The sequence below is a fragment of the Sylvia atricapilla genome, chromosome 2 (genome assembly GCF_009819655.1).
Source record: "Sylvia atricapilla isolate bSylAtr1 chromosome 2, bSylAtr1.pri, whole genome shotgun sequence".
NCBI classification, from domain to species: domain Eukaryota; kingdom Metazoa; phylum Chordata; class Aves; order Passeriformes; family Sylviidae; genus Sylvia; species Sylvia atricapilla.
Window position 1 is genome coordinate 47,880,478 of NC_089141.1, and position 19,704 is coordinate 47,900,181.

General features: G+C 38.8%; 1 protein-coding gene across 1 annotated transcript in view; it reads right to left on the minus strand.

The window, feature by feature from the left end:
* Window positions 1-19,704, minus strand: part of LOC136375022 (uncharacterized) — a 124,846-nt gene that overhangs the window by 74,092 nt on the left and 31,050 nt on the right. Inside the window, exon 2 of the mRNA XM_066340380.1 lies at window positions 5,479-6,391. Coding sequence (XP_066196477.1) covers window positions 5,479-6,234 — 756 coding nt within the window. The 5' untranslated portion in view covers window positions 6,235-6,391. The remainder of the gene's footprint in view (window positions 1-5,478; window positions 6,392-19,704) is intronic.

A 19,704-nucleotide genomic window follows, 5' to 3' on the forward strand; every position in this document is an offset into this window, starting at 1 on the left:
GCAGTATACTTTCCTTTCAGATGCCTGTAGAAAGCGATGAAGTCTCCCCCGAGCCTTTCCTTCTCTGGGCTAAACAACCCCAGTTCCATCAGTTGCTCCTCATCAGACTTGTGCTCCACAGCCTTCCCCAGCTCATCTGCCCTTCTCTGGACACACTCCAGCCCCTCAATGTCCTTATAATGAGGGGCCCAGAACTGAACACAGGATTCGAGGTGTGGCCTCACCAATGCCGAGTACAGGCAGACATTTGCTACCCTGGTCCTGCTGGCAATGCTATTCTTGATAAAGACCAAAATTCCACTGGCCTTGTTGGTCACCTGAGCACACTGCCAGGTCAAATTCATTATCAAAGACTTAAAACTTTCTGATTACTTTCTCAGAAGATATGATTATTTGATTAAAATGTTTACAGGTCACACAGAAGAATACATTTATTTTAAGGAATCATAATTGACTTTAAGGACTATGGCTTTTGAATAAATTTTCAGGGACTAATCTCCTCTATTTGTGATTGCAGCAACTGACAAGACAGACTGACAGATGTCATCTTCCTAGACTTCTGTACAGCCTTTGACACAACCCCCCATGACATCTTTATCTTCAAACTGAAGTCAGATGGATTTGAAGGGTGGGGTATTTGGCTGATAAGGAATTGGCTGGATGGAGACAGCCAGAGAATTGTGGTCAATGAATGTGTGCCCAGGTGGAGGCCCCTGACAAGTGGTGCCCCTCAGGGCCCTTTCTTGGGACCTGTGGTCTTCAATGTCTTCATGTTGACATTGACAGTGGGATGGAGTGCACACTCAGTGAGTTTTCAGATGGCACAAAGCTGAGCAGTGCAGCTGACACAACAGAAGGACAGGATGCCATCCAGAGAGACCTCAACAAACCTGAGAAGTGGGCCCACAAGAACCTCATGAGGTCCAACAAGTCCACTGGCAAGGGGCTGCACCTGTTGGGGCCATCCCAGACATGAGCACAGCCTGGGAAGGGAACTCATTGAGAGCAGCCCTGTGGAGAAGAACTTGGGGTTTCTTGTGCATGAAAAGCAGGACATGAGCCAGCAGTGTGTGCTCACAGCCCAGAACTGCATCCTGGGCTGCATCAAGCAGACAAAATGAGGGATAGATGCTATGGAAGCTCCTATATTGTATTTCAGAAAATTATTTCAGCCTAAACCTTGTGATTTAAGTTGATACAATGATTATCAAACTTTTCATTTGGCAATGATTGTGTAATGAAGATAAAATATACCCAACTGTAGTACAAAGACGGAACAAGGAAATTAAGGACAGTAAGTGAATAATCAGGGAAAGACAAACTGATCATCCAGTTTTTTCCCCAGTAAATGACTGTTTCCTGAAATAATTTCCAGAGTTCAGTTGCCTTAGCTTTAAATGTCAAAAACAATGAAGCTTTCACAAACCTCCTTTAGAACACTGCAGTTTTCCTTGAAGATTTACTGATGGTGAAAGGTGATGGCACAGCTCGCCCGCTAACACAATACAGAGCTGCACACAGAGGCTGTCTCTGACATGTACTGGCCACTCCCATGCCTGTGCAGCCTCCTCCAAAAGTCTTTGAATTTACAGTCTGAAGGCCAAATCCTGACAAAGATATTCCCTGTGAATACTACCTTAATTACCTGAATTATCTGTTTTGGTCATATTGTCTCTCCTGGGGAGTGGCATCTCACTCTTTGTTTGACCCAGCTGAACAAAGTAACATTCAATGCAAATATTAGTCCATCATTATGATGCTTTAAACAAACAAGCAGGTTTGGTTTAGATCTTCTTAAATGCGTTGAAAGAGGCATGATGCAAATATGACTGCAGACAGGGAGGCTGCAGAGGGGCTGCTGGAGCACCTATCATGTCCTAATGGTTACTTTAAGCAGTTCCTTTCCAGCACGTGGCCTTCCCAACTTAGCCCCTTGTCTCTCATGGGAGAGAGAAACAATAGAGGAAGCTGTGACAACCCTTTTAGGTGCCCTAAGTAATGACAACACCAACAGAAAACTTTTTGGCTGTTTAATTGCTAATATGGGCTGCCCAAAGAAACTATTTGAAATCAGCCCAGAGAGGATTTTCAGTTTGCTGCTGATTGATAGGACTATGCTTGTCTCTTTGCAGCAGCCAACAATATTAGTAGGATTTCGATACAGTCCCCAGGGTGAGGGAAGATCCATGAAAATTCCCACTGTCAAGGGTATAGTTTCATAATACTTTCTTATTGCCTGATATCTGCCTAAAATAACTTCAATTATTTACTTGCCTGAAATATTACTCATGAAAGTAACACATAGTTTTCAGGCTATGTAAGGATAGGATAAGCTTACTGATGGAAAGTTGAATAGTAGTTCCTGGTTAAATATGGTCTTTCAGCTGTTTTCTGCTCAGTATAGTTTGAAGAAGTGACAATCTAGAAAAATGTTACATTTCAGAAGCTATTCTGAATAATTTATTGCCTCTACACACAGAGCTGGCTGCATGCACAAACACCAGATCAAATATGATATGGAGACTTAAGTTAAGCAAGGAAAAATCGCTGAAGGTGCCACTTTGGAGCTGCAAAAGAATCTCTGGGCAGAACTAAGCAAATAATCATAGAATTATTTAGGTTGGAAAGAACCTCTAAGAACATTTAGTCTAACCATTAGCCTAAGAATTTGAGCAGAACTGTGTTGGACAGTAAATGTACTGCTGATTACAGACTTCTGACAAAGAAAAACAGATTGCCAAATTTAGATTTTATGAGAAAGCACAGGAAATATATGTAGAACTGCTGTGAGGGTGGAAACTTGGGGACCATGCTGAATTCATAAATGGAACAAAAGTATCATTTTTCTTGTACCACTCAGAAGAGGCAGAAGCTGTATGCCTTTGGAAAAAGAAAGAACATTTTTTTTAAAGGGCATCGTTATATGAATTGTTTTCAGCAGTTTCTTGCACTTGACATAGAGTAGGCAGCATACCAAGTTGAATTTTTTCCATCTTCCCTCTACTTGTTTACTTCTCAGTGCACTTGAAGATTTGTCTCTGGTTATTAATTAGAATGAAACAAGAAGTTCAAGAGTTGTTACCTAAATGTGTGTAACATCTATTTAAGAGGAGACTGGGACACTGACTCTGCTTGTGGTAACTGCCTGCAAGGGCCAGTGCTTCTGTCTTGGCGAAGGTGACAGCCTTTCCTCCTTTCTAGAACTCAAACAGGAGGTTTTCAGTCAGGTGCATCTGGCTGGGAATGCCCCTGCAGAATAGATCTTAAACCCAGTTTCACTGTGAACTCCAGTAGCAAGGATTTAGCCAGGATCTTGTGCAGGGTGCTGTCTATGATTGTCTGTATCTGTATGGCTGAAGAAATCTCTTTATTATATGATTTTTAAGTTTAAGGTTTGGCAGTAATGGTTGCCCTTGTCAGCATTTTTACCCCATGCTGTCTTTATTTATTTAGTTTCTTTCCACTAGAAAGACATTTCTCCCTAACACCATTTCTAAACAACAGAAATAAGTAACTTGACAGTGACATACATTTGCTTCAACTAGAGTCATGGGGGGAGATTTCAGTCTGCATAGTAATCCATGACTGCTGCTAAAATTTGAGAGACAAGATAATATTTGTTTTTAATTCTTGGAGGTTTTTCTGGAATGATGCATACTTATTTCCATAGGAAAAAAAATCAAAACCTGAACTGCAACATTGCATCCAGTTTTTGAAATGTTTTGACACATTTACTGAGATTTACTAGGTAATTTCACATGCTTGTCTGGCAATTTATAATCCATTATTTTGCAGCACAAACTGCATCCTTGAGTTTATTTTATGGCATAGACATAAAGTAAACTAAATGACAACATCTCCTGGTGTCTCCGTTTTATCTGTGGGAATGACCTTCAGTAAAGAAAATCCAAAGGATGTTGTGCATCCATTTTAAGAGATATTATTTTCATTAATGTGAATGCTTCTGAGTAAATGAGGCTTGGGTTAGAAGAACAATGCAATTACTTAATAAACTATGTGTCACGAGAATCAAGGTCAGTATTGCATCAAAAGTTGCACTGTTTGGGAACTATCTTTGGGCCTTGGTCTCCCAATATTATCTTTTGAGAAAGATTCTAAAAATCTGGCTTATTTCTTCATGTACTGATGGGTTTCTGCAGTGAAGTTGGGATATGTATGAAATACAGCACAGAACTCCCACTCAGTTAAGGGCATAATTAGTCACCCCAAACTGGAGATAGATTGGTACTAAAGGAGAGAACCAATTAAGTATTTTATACCATAGTTTTGATGTAAATATGGACATTATAGTCTAAGTTCTATTTCTTTTCATTTAATCAGAAATCAATGAAGCACCTCTGTGTTATAAGCACCAGAAGTAAAAGGAGAACTGCAGGTAGAGTAAAGCAAAACACACTGGGTAAAAGACTACAGGACTACAGCCTGGTTTTAAAGGCATAGAGCAGATTTACATGGAAAATAACTTTTAAAAGCTAGAGGAAGGAGAAGACAGAGGAAGGAGAGGTATGCCTGGCCTGCAGGTTAAGATCAATTTGTGCTGCAAGGTCAGGAACATTGCAATTCTAAGGGTTTGTTTTTGCCCATTGTTTGGAGTCACTTCATATTTTTGTACTAGAACTGAACTTCTCCAATGATAAATGTGTTTAGCTCCAGTCATTGGTTTGTCACCAATTCCAAGCAGGGGGAAACTGTGCTTATTGTCCAGACTAGTGACAATTCAGCTGGGAGGCTTCTGTTCCTCCAGTTCTAATAAACAAAGTTAATTTACTCAATTTTTTTTTCTGGAAAGGGTATATATAGTTGGATGATTTTTATTACACAGGGTTTTTTTATTTAGTCCTGAAACTTCTGTTTTCATTTGGCCACTGGTCTATAGAACATCATGATATGTAACAGCAAAGATACAAAAAATACCACAAAACCCCAACCAACCAAAAAATTATTATATACCACTCTTTAACTTGTCCTCTACATTGTTTTAATGAAATAATAGTACAAAAACCAGTTATTAAGTGGAAACAGTGGAAAAGTGGGTTAGGTGGCTCAGTGCTATAGTACCACCACACTAAAAGCTCATTTTTCAGCATAAAGAAATATATTCTGCATTAACACTAAACATGAGCTCTATCCCTTTGGAAGAGTCCTTAGACTGTATGCTGTATGTGACACGACATATGATCTTGTAGGAAATGGAGCCAATGTTTCCATTTAAATATTAAAGAAATCAGAAAACCAAAGTTTGAAGTTCAGGCTAATAGAAGTGTGGTCAATCTGAAGTAAGATTTGTTTAGTGAAAAAAACTGGTATACTTTTACTGAAGGTTTAGGTTCCTTATTTTGTAATTCACAATAATTATCACCCTATAACAACTTACACAATTCCTTTTCCTCCTGTAACAACCCTAAATGACACCACTTCTTTGAAACACACTTGAAACTAAACAGTAGCTTATATTACCTCCAGCTCCATGTGTTTTTCTTCCTTGTCATGGTCCTTCAATGCCTTTTTGGAATGATTATTGCCATCTTCTAAAGGACAAATGGGCTGATATTTAGTAAGTTCATGTTTAGCTTGCTTTCTTTGAGAAACATTCCTTCTCTGAAGACCTTTGAAAAATCCCTCATACAATGGCAGTTCTGTAAATGTATCATCATCACCTCTGTTATCTGCTTCTTCCTCTTCAGAAGAAATATCATCTGCTTCTCCTGCCTCACAAATATGGAGCTTAGTGTCAGCTTCATGTGATAAAAATTCGAAATCAGAAAATGTGATAGCACATGGTTTGTGTTTTATGACTCTGATCTCATAATTTGCTTCTGGTTTCTTATCTGAGTTTTTTCCTGTGAGGACTGGCCATTCTGTGGGCATGGGAAGGTCTAAAGTCTTTTCCTTTGACCTGTGCCTTGTAGAACAGGATAGTCCTTCACAAAGGTGTTTTGTCTCGGGCTGGTTGGCGGCACTGGCACACCCTGCAGCCATGCCAAGTTGTAAGGACGTCTCATTGTGGTCCAATAAGGATGACACAGACAGCAAGCTCAGTTCAGGTTCCTGTAATGCATTCTGAAATTCATATGGACTCATCTGATGTTCTGTCTTTCTTTGGTATTCTTCATACTTGGCTTCCTTTGGAGTTGCCAGGCACTTGACAGGTGTAAGATAAGGTGAGCCCTGCTCTTCTTCATAGATGTTAGTTTCCATTCCAATGGGCTTCATCCATCAGAGATCAAAATCAGTTCATTCTTGCTTTTCTTAAGAAACATAAATCTACATATGTAGTCAGGAAATATATTCCTAGTTTTCCAAAACCATTATCACACAGTCATTATTAATGCTAGGATTCTCATACAAAACATCTGAATTCTTTCAGCTCCTGGAAAAAAAGAAAAAAGAATTAATGACAACATGCTTGTAATTGAGTGCATGAGCAAAAGTAACCCTGAAACATCAAACGTCTATATCAAATTGACTTCAGATTTATTTGTGCCTCTTCAAAAATATTTCATGTATGCAGATTAGATGAACTTAAAACATGGGAATTTTGACTTGTTTTGCTTAGAGACTGTGAAGGAAATGGCAAATGCAGAAATGTTTTTTAATTAATGACTCTAAGCTGATTATTGACACAACAGTTCAAAATCATTTAAAGTGATGTTAGACATATGCTTGTTATCTAAAAACGTGTCTGTTCACTGTATTTTCATTGTCTGTTAAATCACTGACAACTTCTACCCTGCTCTGATAAAGCTACTAAAATGCCATGGGGAAGACTAAGGAACAAAACATAGGGAAATGTCATAGGGAAAACAGACAGAAAAGAAGATGTCAGTACAGGTATGATTTTTTTCTCTCTTGAATTCAGTGAATTGCCAGTGCAGTGCAGCACCTGCCCATTTCCAAGAGATTCAAAAAGGAAAAGGAGGAGGCTAAAAATAACAGAGAGCTTCAGTACTACATTGGAGTTGGCCTTGTCTGCTTTAAAAGCCTCAACATCCATGCTCACATCTAGCAGTGCACCTCCAATGCACTGGGAGAAGGGAGCAGCTGAAGAACCGATCTTGCATCACTGAATCGCTTCCATTCACCCATACATGTCATTTACTTCTTGTGACAGATTGAATATTGATAGTATTTATTTTAATGATTGTTTCAGTACTCCATCTGTGAGAGAGCAAAGCAGAACAGAAGCTTTTCAAAATAAAAAGAGAAGATTAAGCCTTTGATGTATGTGGCAAACCTGTCAGTGATAAGGAAGATGTGTCAGAAGGCAGCACTGTGACTGTCAAAGTGGGAAGCAAGCAAAGTAAGATACTGGCATGTGATGTGCCTGTCACTGCTTGTGCCATAAACTGAGCAATGCACACCAGCTAGGCATATTTTAGTGCTGGCTAGTGTATATTTTACTGTTACACGCATACCTTTGGTGATAGAATACTGTTACACATCCAGAAAAATTGGATTTATTGTACTACCTTTGTCATTTGAACTGCAGCAATAATAGATGTGAGCATGGAGGTACACACTGTTTATGCATATCTCCTCTCAGCTATTGATAGCTATTTAAACGTCACACATTATTGTAAACTGTCTAACCTCCTGCTGGAGTCAGTGAAGAGGGAAAAATGCTTCCAGAAGGTAAATGCTCTCACTTATCTTGTTTACTTATTTTGATGTGGGAGAAGTCTCCCTCCTGGCTTGACTGCCTAATACAAAACTGTAGAGGATGTCTAGTCAAAAAGCTTACACCAAGTCATCCTGCCTTTACAGGGATGAACAGCGCCAAGAAGAATTTCAGCCCATATCTGTGGTACACAGATAGATTACATTATCTATGCATGAATGAGAAACCTACTTCCGAAGGTGAAGACCTCATTTTGAGGCCTCATCTGAATGAAGGCCTCATTTTCTCAGGTGCTTCAGGTTAGTCATCAACACAGAATTGACTTCACTTCCAGAAGTGGAAGAACTAATTGAGCATAATGTCTTTGAAAAAGAAAACATTCCCACATTTAGATTGAATGATTGGAATAACTAACTTTTATCATAATACCTTTTACATTGTGGGCACAGTGAAAAAGCATCTTGCCATTTCAGGTGATATTTATCTGTGAGTCAACACTATGAGCCATCACCTTTGCTGCCGAGTCCCTGACACCCAGCACGCTGGAAGAAGCCATGCTCCCACCACACAGAGCAAGCTATAAGTCAAAAAGTTCTGCCTGCTCTAGCAGAATTCCCAACGGGCAGCAAAAGAGCTTTGGCCCGGCTGCCCATGTCAGGTGAGAGGGTGGGTTCTTATCACCAGCCATTGCTGCTGGTGGCTGTCCCGTTCTTCATCTGATGGTAGTTCCAGAAGAAGTAGCAGTGCTCAGGTCTCCAGGTCTCCTCCAGAGATTCGTTTTCCCAGTCTTCGCCCCTTCCTATCGTCACTCTTTCTTCCCATCCTTGGCCCATTTCCTGGACCCTCTTTAGTTTTGGTAATGCTGCCAAGCAGGATCTGCTGTGATGACATCTGCAGAAGGACCTCTGTGTTCATAGTAACATCTTTGCTGTAATAAGCCAAACATTTAGCAAAAAAAAGCTCCAGAAGCAGTTACAGAAATTCACGGGATCACAGGATGGGTTGGGTAGGAGGGGACCACAGGGGATCATCTGGTCCAACCTCCCTGCACAAGCAGGGCCATCCTGGAGCACATGGCACAGGATTGTGTCCAGACACTTGTTGAATATCTCTGGTGAGGGAGAGACTCCACAACTTTCCTAGGCAATCTGTTCTAGTCATGGAGACTAGAACAATAGAGAGTAATAAAGAAGTTATTACACAGTAAAGAAGTTCTTCGTCATATTTAGGTGGACCTTCCTGTGTATCAGTTTCTGCCTTGTACGTCAAATTCTGCAATTGGCATGCACAGGATAAGTGAAATATATATTCTTTATTTCTAGTACTTTAGAATGATGCTTTAGACTCCCAAACATAAATTATCATCCAAAATATTGTGTTTTGCATTATCTCTCTCTATAACTCTATATTACTAGCATTGAAAATCAATACCCAACTTCTTTTAAAACTTTCCTAAGTTATTTCTCTCAAATGAGTTTTGGTTTTTACAGGATATGATGTAAAGCTGTAATTTTTACAATTTAATTGCAAAAATCATGAAAGAGTTTTTCTGTTCACTGGAATTGCTTATTCTATTGTACGCTTTATTTTTCCTGGGATGAGACTGGAACAAATCGAGAATGCAAAAGCAGACTGGTTTTGTGCAAGTACGGCAAGAAATCTCTGAGGAGGAAGTGGTGAGAAGAAAGAATGTCAGTTTAACCTTGTTCATCCTTTTTACTCAATCTAGCAACGTATCTTTTTACTCAATCTAGCAGTGACTATAAAAAAACCCCACACTTTTATGTATAATATTAAATTCTATATTTTTAAAGAGTTACATTTCTAGCTCCTAAAAAATGGAGCATTCTTGGCAAAGCAGAGAATTTAGAAATCCTGCCCATAGCAAAATTTGTCACTCAGAGTTCTCTGAACACTCAGAGCTATATCTGTACATGTCTCAAAAGGCCTCTAAGACAGTCCTGCAAAAGAATGTAATTCTCACCACAATGATGAATGTATGCACATACAAGTTCTGAAAACTAGTAATCTTTCTGGAAAAGGTCTTCAAGGCTTTATAAATAGGGAGATTACTTTTGTATGCATACATAATTCTAAATATATACTGTAGCATTAGCTCTACTGGTAGAACCTAGTGTAGGTAACAATGTGGAATAATGAAAGTATATGTAGGTTTTTCAACTAAAAAGGGAATGCAGGACTACCAGAGGTAACTGTCCAAGCAGAACTGACTCCAGGAAGCATTAGTAAGAGCAAGAACATTAAAAAGTAACACACAGGTTTGTTCTTTTTGCTAAATGTGAAATGCATATCTGAGTGTAGCAACTTCAGCTGTTCACACATGTGAGTTTAAAACTTACAAATAAAATGTTATTTACTAATGAAAACTCCTTAAAAATCAGCAGTAAATTAATACAGATTTGTGGTATAGCTAGTGACATGCCATGGAAGGGAAGTTCTCATATGGTCTGACACATGCAAGTATGTTAGTGAAGCCTCACAGATCAGCTCTGTGTATCACACCCTACTGGCTCAATTCCCCTTTGCCTGAAATCAAATGATTGTGATTTATTTCATAGTGTTACTCTAACAGCAAGTCACCTAAAACAGCTTTTCAAACATGGCTTAAATTAGTGCATTTCAATATCTATTGTGTATTTTGGCATTACAGAGCATGGGAATATATGTAACTTTTTCATTTAAATTCAAGTTAAATCTGAGCTGACATAGTAAACCAGCAAACAAGTCCTGATCTTGGTTGGAACAATACACCACTCATCTAAAATCAAAAGTTTCTACCTCTCAGGCCCTAGTGCATTTTTTGCCCTTTCACAATCACTTTGCTTAGTATTTTCTATTAACTTATGCAATATTCCCCTAAAAACTTAAGCAAATAAGGCAAGGGAATCCGAGAAACATAGACTAAGAGAAAATTAATTTTTTTTCCTGATGATAATTTTACCTGTTTTGCATGGTAACCCCATATTTTTCAATTCTGGTAATTTCCATAAGCATAACAACAGGAACTGCATGAGTTGCCAAAAGATCCTCCAAGTATTGGGGCAGAACAGAAAAAGAAGTGAGCAGATCCTTAACAAAAGACGTTTCAGCTTCCTTGCTGCACAAGAACTCTGTCAACTGAAGTATGTGTGAGAATCCCTGGGGCGAAAACAGCCTTCTGCACGCATTGGCTGAATTATTCACAGATAAAGGCAGAAAAAAGGAGAGGGGAAGGAAAAAAAATGATAAGGGAGAGTAAGAGCATGCTGCATAGGAACAACAGGCACTTCTAAAAATACAGCATGACCTCATTCTTCACATTATGCCAGACTTCAACATCGTTCTTTGCTTTATCACCTGGAGCACCTGGAGTCAGGTTCCCACTGCTTCAGTTTGGATGCTGTCAGATTTTGAAAAAGTAGGCAGTGAAATGCCTTTTGATGTAGTATAAAGCCAGTGTAAAGGAGTACCAAAATTAGCTTCCATGTCACTTGCAAATTTTAATTATTTTTTGCCTATGTTTCGTCAAGACCTACATTTACTGCCAAAGCTTTACAAGTCTTTCCTTTTATATATATTAATAGAATCATAGCTTGCAGACAGACTTCTGCATATGCTGCAAAATGTAGCTGTAGTGCAAGTTACTGTACACATGGGCCTCTGAGTGTGATTATAAATTAGTTATTTGCAAATCCAGCCTGGAAAGGAGAAGGGTGTATTGTCAGTGGGAATGCAGGGTGAGAAGTCTTTGAGTTATAGTTAAATTTTGGAAGCTTTTTTCTATATTGCTTTTGCACAGGGCAAACAGCAAAAATGGAAATGCTGCAATACCCTTCTACTCGTTTAATAAATGTATTCATGTACTCAGTGTTGTAGCTGTAGATAATGTTTTTCACCTTGAGATATCCTTGAGGCACAGATATTTGGCACAGATGCTGCCACATCTACGTCCATCCTGGCTCATTTCAGCGAGTGAAGGAGGTGGCACTGAGATGCTGGTTTCTTTTACACCTCATGCTCCTGATTGCCTTCACTGAAGTTAAGCAGTATTTTATCCAGCAAAAAATTTGGTATAGTTGTGAATGAGTCAGTCAGCAAATGAAGCCACATCTTGGGGGAACCATTTTTCAGAAATTACTTTATTTTACATTGGTTATATGATAGTTTAGTGAGGGTTGTCTCAATTCAGAAGTGTTATCCCAGGACAGTTGCACTACCAGGTCTGTCTACCACCAGCTTTGCCATCACTGCCCCCACCTGCCAGAAGCTCATTCTCATTGTCAAGGAAAGTAAAATATCTTCTCATGCAATAAACTAAAATTAACCCTTGGTTAACTTAATAGTGCTTTCATTTTTGTTTGTCTTAGGTGCAACTGTTGGTGGCAGATGTGCTGTTTTCCAAGCACCTTCTTAACAAACACAGCAATGTCAGCAATTTATTTACAGCTGGTCCTGCTTGCAGTATATAGGAGAAAAGACTGCTATGAGAGGAATTGTTGACACATTTTGTGCTCCTTGCTGAGCCTGAGGCTGAGTTTAATCCAGCAGAGGCACAAACATCCTGCCAGTACGCTGACTCAATTGTATTTCTGCCTAAACCAGCGTTTCCAAAGGCATTGTCATTGTCACCTTACACCACATGTAATTGCAAATAAGGTGAGAAAATACTCTCTGCAATATGACTGTTGCCCTTTCTTAAGAGCATAGATCCATGGGCAGTGTTTAGTTCTAGTTAGTTTACATAAAGTGGGTCTTGATTCTGCAAATGTTTCTGCTCTGTGCAGCCCATGAATAGTATGGTTACAATCCTGAGCAAAACTAAATAGCAGGAATGTGTGAGCAGCAGTACAGTATCTTCAAAGAATAACATCTGTCTTTCCTCCTGCCAATAGGCACCTTTTACCACTGCATTCAATGTGTTACTTTTATATTCCCTGTTCTGCCTTGTGTGCCTTGTCTTACATGTATGAAACGTACCATCAGTCTCCTGATGAGACATTGGCCAGAGGTTGTTTGACTACATGCTTTTAGAAGGCAATTTTGAGTGCTTTAAGATTACACTCTGAATTGCTTTAGAAATTAAACCTGATGTAAAGATATTGCCCTGGAATACTTTGACTTTGTTTTTATTTGGGCAGTGCAACCAATGTGGAATCGGAAGAGCAGCCAGCCATACATGGACACTCTTCCAAAACACAAATTCCAAAATGAGCCAACACTTGATAAATATTTTAAAAATAACACTAGATAAACCACATAGAAAGAAAAAAGTCTGTATCCCTTAGGCTGATGAGCTTCACATTAGTAAGATGCCAAGTTTTTATCTAAGCTGCCAGTCCACACCATAGTCAGGAAACATCCTTTCTGCAAGCAAAGACACACAGGTATGAGCTGCTTCTCCTTCATGTTCCTTCAGCTTGTAAAGTGTGTGAATTCCATTATATATGTTCATGGGATGCTCAATGGACTGTTTGGAAATTAATCTTCATTTTGCAGAAGCTGGAAGGACCAGGTTTTTTTCATATTGGAGGATGTCTATGATAACATTTAGTTACATAACACATTTCTATTCATATCTTTCTGTTTTTAAGCTCCTGGAAGAGAAATGAGGTAAGACAATCACCACTCCTCACTCTACAAGTTAGGAAAATAGCAAGCAGTTTTAAGTTGTGTTTTTTGTTTGTTTGTTTGGTTGGTTGGTTTGGTTTTTTTTGTTTTGTTTTGTTTAGCTCTTCTCTATTCAAAATTGTTTATCAACAAAACATTGTCTTCCCCAGCCTACAAATGTCTTCCAAAATTGTACACATCCCTCTAAAAAATCTCTGCTGAACCTGTGACACCAACTAGTAGCCAAAAGCAGTTATTTTGGCATTTCACAGGGTCAGAAACTGGTATGATCTGGTTTTGTATGGTTCATAACTCCTTAAAAAGAAAGAAATTATTTTTAAATTTAAAATAAATTTTAAAATATTTAAAAAATTATTTCTTTAAATTTATTTCTCTCTGAAAAACAGAAACATATCACTGTCTCGGTGCCTTTATGAGAAAGTATCAGTTCATATTAATTTCAGTTTTAACCATTATTATCCACAATTTGCATATAAGGAATTGGATGCTTGCATCTGCTATGACCACACAGGCAGTAGAAGGGTTGTAAGCTGGAATCAAAATTTCTCTATCACTAAAGCATTGTCTTAATCACTTTTCATCTTCCATCTGTCAAAAATGTTTTATTTACTAATCATCGTGATTGAATTTACACAAAGAACATAAGAGACTGAAGCTTCATCAGGCATCATGACTGCAGAACAGCACTTGTTTCAATAGGGTGAACACTTCTTGCTAATATTGTTTATGGAAGAGAGTTGCATTTCATTAGAAATATGTGCCTCTTTTCCCCTGAACTGTGTTCTCTTAAATAGGGATAAGCAAATAACCTTATGCAGCTCCCTACACTCCTCCAAGCTTCTGATTTTCCCATAATCTACTCCCCCAACAGCTCCAACACCTTTCAGTAACTCTTTAATGCAGTGCTTCTGCTTCGAGCTTCCTTTACACTAAGTTCATTTCAAGTCCTGGTCCTGATCTTCAAAGTAATCTCAATGCCTTGACTCTTGCTTCAGCACCCTCTGTCCTTGCCACCTGTGGCCGTGGCCAAAACAACGGTGAAAGCCTGGTGCAGGGGAAGAGATGCCACAGCAGCCACCAGGAGCTACTACACTCATTCCAGGAGAAACCACATAAAAATACATCTCTCTTGCTGCTTTCTGAGCGAAGTACAGAGAGAAAAATAACTCACAGGACACTGGTGTTTGGGATAAGAACTGCCTGAGCTGGTCTGAAACCAGCCAGTCTAGAGAGTGGGAAGCAGCCAGACCCCCGTAGCTTCTGAACCCTGCCCAAGTACATTAATCCTGCTTACAAGACCTGATTGTTTCTGATACCTAAGCCAGCTGGATGAATACCTGAAAGGAAAAAACAGGTAAATTCAACTGCCTAAACATAGGCTTCTAATGTCCTTTGAGGCATCCTAAACTAACCCACTTGGTCTTCAGCTGGCAGCTCAGAGAGGTGCAAATCTCCAACTCCTCTGACATGCCTACTGTGTGGCTGTCGTAGGACAGCAGGGCATCTCAGGGGGGCAATGCCTGGCACCTGCAGGTAGGCACTTGTTTAGGAAGATGAATTGTACTTTCAGATTTCTTAGTAGACTGTTCAAAGAATTAAACTTCAGGTGCCTAATTTTGACGACTAGCTTAGGTTTCTTAGTTAAGAGCCTTAATGTCTCCTTTCCCTATACAAAAAGCCTACATTCTTATGTGTGCACTTCAATTCAGCTGGCATAAGTACTGTATTTCTTCCAGAAAAAATGTGTTTGTCTCCTGGTTAAGCAAAGAAGCTGCTGTAGGAAGCCTAATTGATAAAAATTGCCAGCAGCTCCCTGCTGCTTAAGGACCTGTTTCTGTGCTCCAGTACATTATTAGGGAAACTTTCAAGGCTAGATCAGAACACACTCAGAAAACAAACAAGAACAAGCACTTTAGTGCCAGGTTTGTGGCACTTCAGCTCCCCAGGTTTGCACTCCTATCAGTCTTATAAAAGTTTCTGCAGTATTTTGGCAACATGCTACATTTCTCAGTTGAAATACCCTGCTTAATGCAAGACTGGTAAACAGCTTGAATAGGCAGGGCTTTGATTTATGAACTGCATCAATATGGTAATGAGAACGTTGGCTGGGCAATTAGTTTTAAATTGTATAAGCTCACACCAGCTCTTGTTATTATGAGTACAAAGGTTTGTCAGAGTACCTCTGAGTTCAGTATTTCAGAATCCTCTGGTGTCTTTATGCCTATTAGACCAGAACTGAAGCAAATTAAAGCCTCTGCTACACCTTCTGAATCTAATACCACTAAACCATGTGCATGAAAATATCAGCAGCGAATAGATTAAATAAATGCATCCATTTAAAATGCTACTTTGCATGCTTTTTTTTCTTTTTTTTTTTTTTTTTCCCCAGTCCAGGATGGGCTTTGATCTCCAGCAATGTCTTTATCACCCTCTCTAATCAGTGTCTGTAATGAATGCTAAAGAAATGGTGACCCTGCAATAAATGTCAATTACTACAAAGGCCGTGCTGCAGGGCAGCCCCTCCTCTCAACACCTGCTGGGTCCATGAGATACAAATGGGCAGCAAGGGAGGACTGTGTCAGCTGCAATGAAGATCAGTTATTTCAGAGAGGGCAAAAGTTATTTTAGAGGAACCTCCAGTGATCCCTATCTGTATATGCGGAAAGGCCAAAATGAATCTCTCTCAAACAATGTTGGTCAAGCAACACTTTTTTGGTACAAGAATTCTTTCCTCAAAACTAAAATATTTTTGATGGATAATCCATGCATTTTTTAAATCAAAAAACCAAACCAAAACAAAAAGAATGTTTATGTTGGGAGATATTTACCCCTTTTTATTCATTTTCAAAGCTTTCAGAACAAAGAAGTGTTCGAGCATAAAGTGCTAAGATGAGTACTTCAATGTTTTCAGCCTTTCTATCTCTTTCTCTCCCATATGTTTTTTAAAATTATATTTTTAAGTATACACTTAATTTGACACTGTCTCATAGTTCTTTCAAATTCTTCTGTTTGGGGGTTACGCTTTGTTTTATATTTTTTTCCCAGATAAACCAGGCAAAGGCAAAACATCCAGCAGTACTTAATGACAGCTGCTTTAGAGATGCTCGAAGTTTTATTTAGGTACAAAAGGAAGTGTGTCTTAAGCCAAGGTGCATATTTGAGGCCTGAACAGCTATTTTGAACAAATTCCCTGTTTGCCTTTCTGCTTTTAGGTTATTTCTTCTCCTGTTATTTGAGATCTTCCAATAATTAGTTACAGTCATCTGTTTTCTAGTCTCAGTTTTTTAATTCCAAGTTTCTGCTTAGTCTAATTTCTTGTTTTGCTTGCTAAATTAAAGAGATTTATGGTATCAGATGTTCCTTCCCCATAGAAGGGGTCACTTTTCATCAAATAACAGCTCTCCTTTTTGGATAAACACAAGCATTTCAAGTGGTTTGACAAATGCAGTCTAAAATATCTAAACTAGCTCTAAGCCTACTAGCCTAGGTCTCACAAATAATGACGCAGTGAAGCTGAGGCACACTGCTGTGATACATGTTATTTTTGGGATAGCCAAAGAGTAACTCAGGTCTTTACATGGTACCTGCAATAGCAGTATGCCAAGTTCAGAGGTCATTTTTGACGCTATTTTCTGGAGCCTTTGTAAGATTGGCTTCTTATGCGATTTTGGGAGACTACTTCAGATTTTCTCCACCTGTGACATCTTTCTTTTTTGCAGACTGAAACTGCCTGGGATATTTCCACATGACTTCATGGCACAAACTGGCAAATAAGCATCCCATCATGAAAAATTATACAATTGGCTAGCAAATGCTCCTAGAAATTTTAAAGGGTCTGCTATACCTGAAGTGTAGTCCACAAATAAAGAAGACATGGATTTTTTTTTTTTAAAGTGGATTGGAATAGAAAAAAATACCTGAAACACTTCAAATGTAGCCTAACAGATATATAAAGCAAAAGTGCAGGATAATGATTTCTTAACTTTTTTTCAGTTTTCCTTTTCTACATAAGTAATCTCTTTCCAACCTTTAAAAACAAAAAAGATAAGTAGAAATCTTAATCTTAGTCAATTGCCAGGCAGGATGAGGCTCACACAAACATGAAATTAATTTAATCTGATTTCCATGGAAACGTGGTATTAATGCAAATTCTGTTACTGAGTCCCTTAAACAAGCAGAATGGTTATGTCCAGGTTCCACACAGCATACAAGTATTAAATCAAATGATCAACACCCTCCCCTGGCCAGGCAAGAGCCTCTGCAACTTCATCAAATAAATGACTCTCTGACAGACATGGTGTGTTTCACCTTAATTTTTATGAATACAAAGCCTTGTGTTAACATAAGAGAGATTTTTCCTTCAGGATGTTGTAAGTCATTAATTCAGATATCAGAGAATAGCAAAATTAGTAACTTTTCCCCCCTTGTGACGAGAAAAAAAGTTTAGTTGCTTCAACTGTTTTAGAAGTGCCACAAATTCAGTTTCAATATTCTTTCATTAAAAATGCTAGTGTGTTCATCTGTGGCTATTTCATGCACTTTGATGGAGAAACTCTTAGGACTGAGGATGCCTGTGCCATTTTAGTGGCAGTTAAAGATCAGTTTTTCCATTCCATTTACAGCTCAGACACTGTAAATCACACCAGTCTAAAGTGTTCGTGTATATTTGCAATGCTAGATATAAAGTCTTATTTTAACACTGAGGAATAACCGCCACATTGGTAATACTTAGTTTAAAAGTATAAAAAGAAGTAAATAGTTTATGGTTTTATTACCTCTCTGCTCAAAAAAAAATGGGAGAACAAATGCTGTAGGTTTAAGCACCTACCTAATGCTCCGGAAAGTTTAAGGCTGAAGTCTTTGTTATCACTAAATATATAAGAAGGCTTGATCTTCAAAAAGCTACAGGCCTTTCCTTTTGTAAAATGTGAGCCAAATGTGTGTCTCTCCAAAGGGAAAATGTGTCTGGCAGTAAACACTCTCATTTCAAAACTTCAAGCTCTCTCTGGCTTTTTTTTTAATATGTCTTTGTCCCCATTGTTTTAAAAGAAGCTTAAAAATGGTGAAAGACTATAACTAATGCAACTCTAGTTCCCCAAGTCAAAGAGATGACAGGACAAAGCAGCTGTATGAAATACAGATTTCCCTGCACACCTCATCCAGGTATAAATTGCAAACCACCCACAGCAGGCAGAGTGGCCATGACAAGGAACCAGCAATGTCACTGCCTCTGGCCACCCACACCAGGGCACTTACTGCTGACAGGTTTTTCTCTGCCACCCCTCTCTGTCTTTAAACTGCAGTAAATGAGCAGCATTTATACTTTTTGCTGGTGGGGGAACATGGAATCAGTCTTGTTCATCTTTCATCGCCAGAAGTTATGTGAACACGTGGCAGTGCCTGCAGCCACAAAGGTACCATGTATTATTATTAACCACAGGGCTGCATTGTTTTAGTCAAGCCACACTTTGCAAGATGATGCCCAAAAGCAGTGTAAAGCAGAGTTACTTTTAGCCTTTCCTGGGGAAAAACCAGAGCCCTGTGTAGAAACAGCACCATGGATGCACAGTAAGGAGAAAATTAGCTGTGCCACTTCCCAAAAAATATGTTCTCAAGGCTTCAACAAGCCCTGGAAGAACCATGCTCTGAGCTCAATAAATAGGCTGCATGATAACAAATAAATGGACAAATGAATGATTTGTAATAATTTAAAATTTTAGTTGCTCCAGGAGATGAAAATTAACTACCTTGATCAGAGCCAGTTTGTGTATAGAGAAAATCATAAAACCACTCTAAAATTGCTTATATTCACAGCTTAACATACTTACTGACCTTTTCCCATTGCACTTTAGCATATTTATATTCTTAAAATATAACATCTCATATGCTAATGGAATATTCACACATATGCAAATCCTCAAGCAAGGACTGCTTATTAGACAACCTGGGATGTACTCCCCATGTGTTTGCTATAATGCACTTCTGTCATCCCTTTAAATCATTGGGAAGGCTGTCGTGATTTTATATTCCTAGGAGTTTTCACTGCAGTGAGAGACTGACAAGTATCAGACTCAGAGCTGCTTGACAGACCTGCACCTTGCTCCTGCTGAAAATGTATATTACCATATGGATTTTAGTGACTTGTTCCCACCATTCTGTAGCCTGGGATTCCCTGCTGCACCCTGCACGTGAGACAGGCAACAAAGGACGTGGCAATACAGGAAAGGCAATGGTGAAACAAGACATGTTAATCTTTGACTCTGTCCTATGATAAGCAATTAATATTGCTTCTGTGCGAGTTATTTTACATCTAATTGTGTAATTTTGCAGGAGGTTCAGTTTCCCTTTAATTTGGATGCAGTACCTACCTGGCAACATGAAAGTTTTAATAAATTCTTGTCATAGATGACCTTAGCTAAGTAAAGAAATGTTAACTT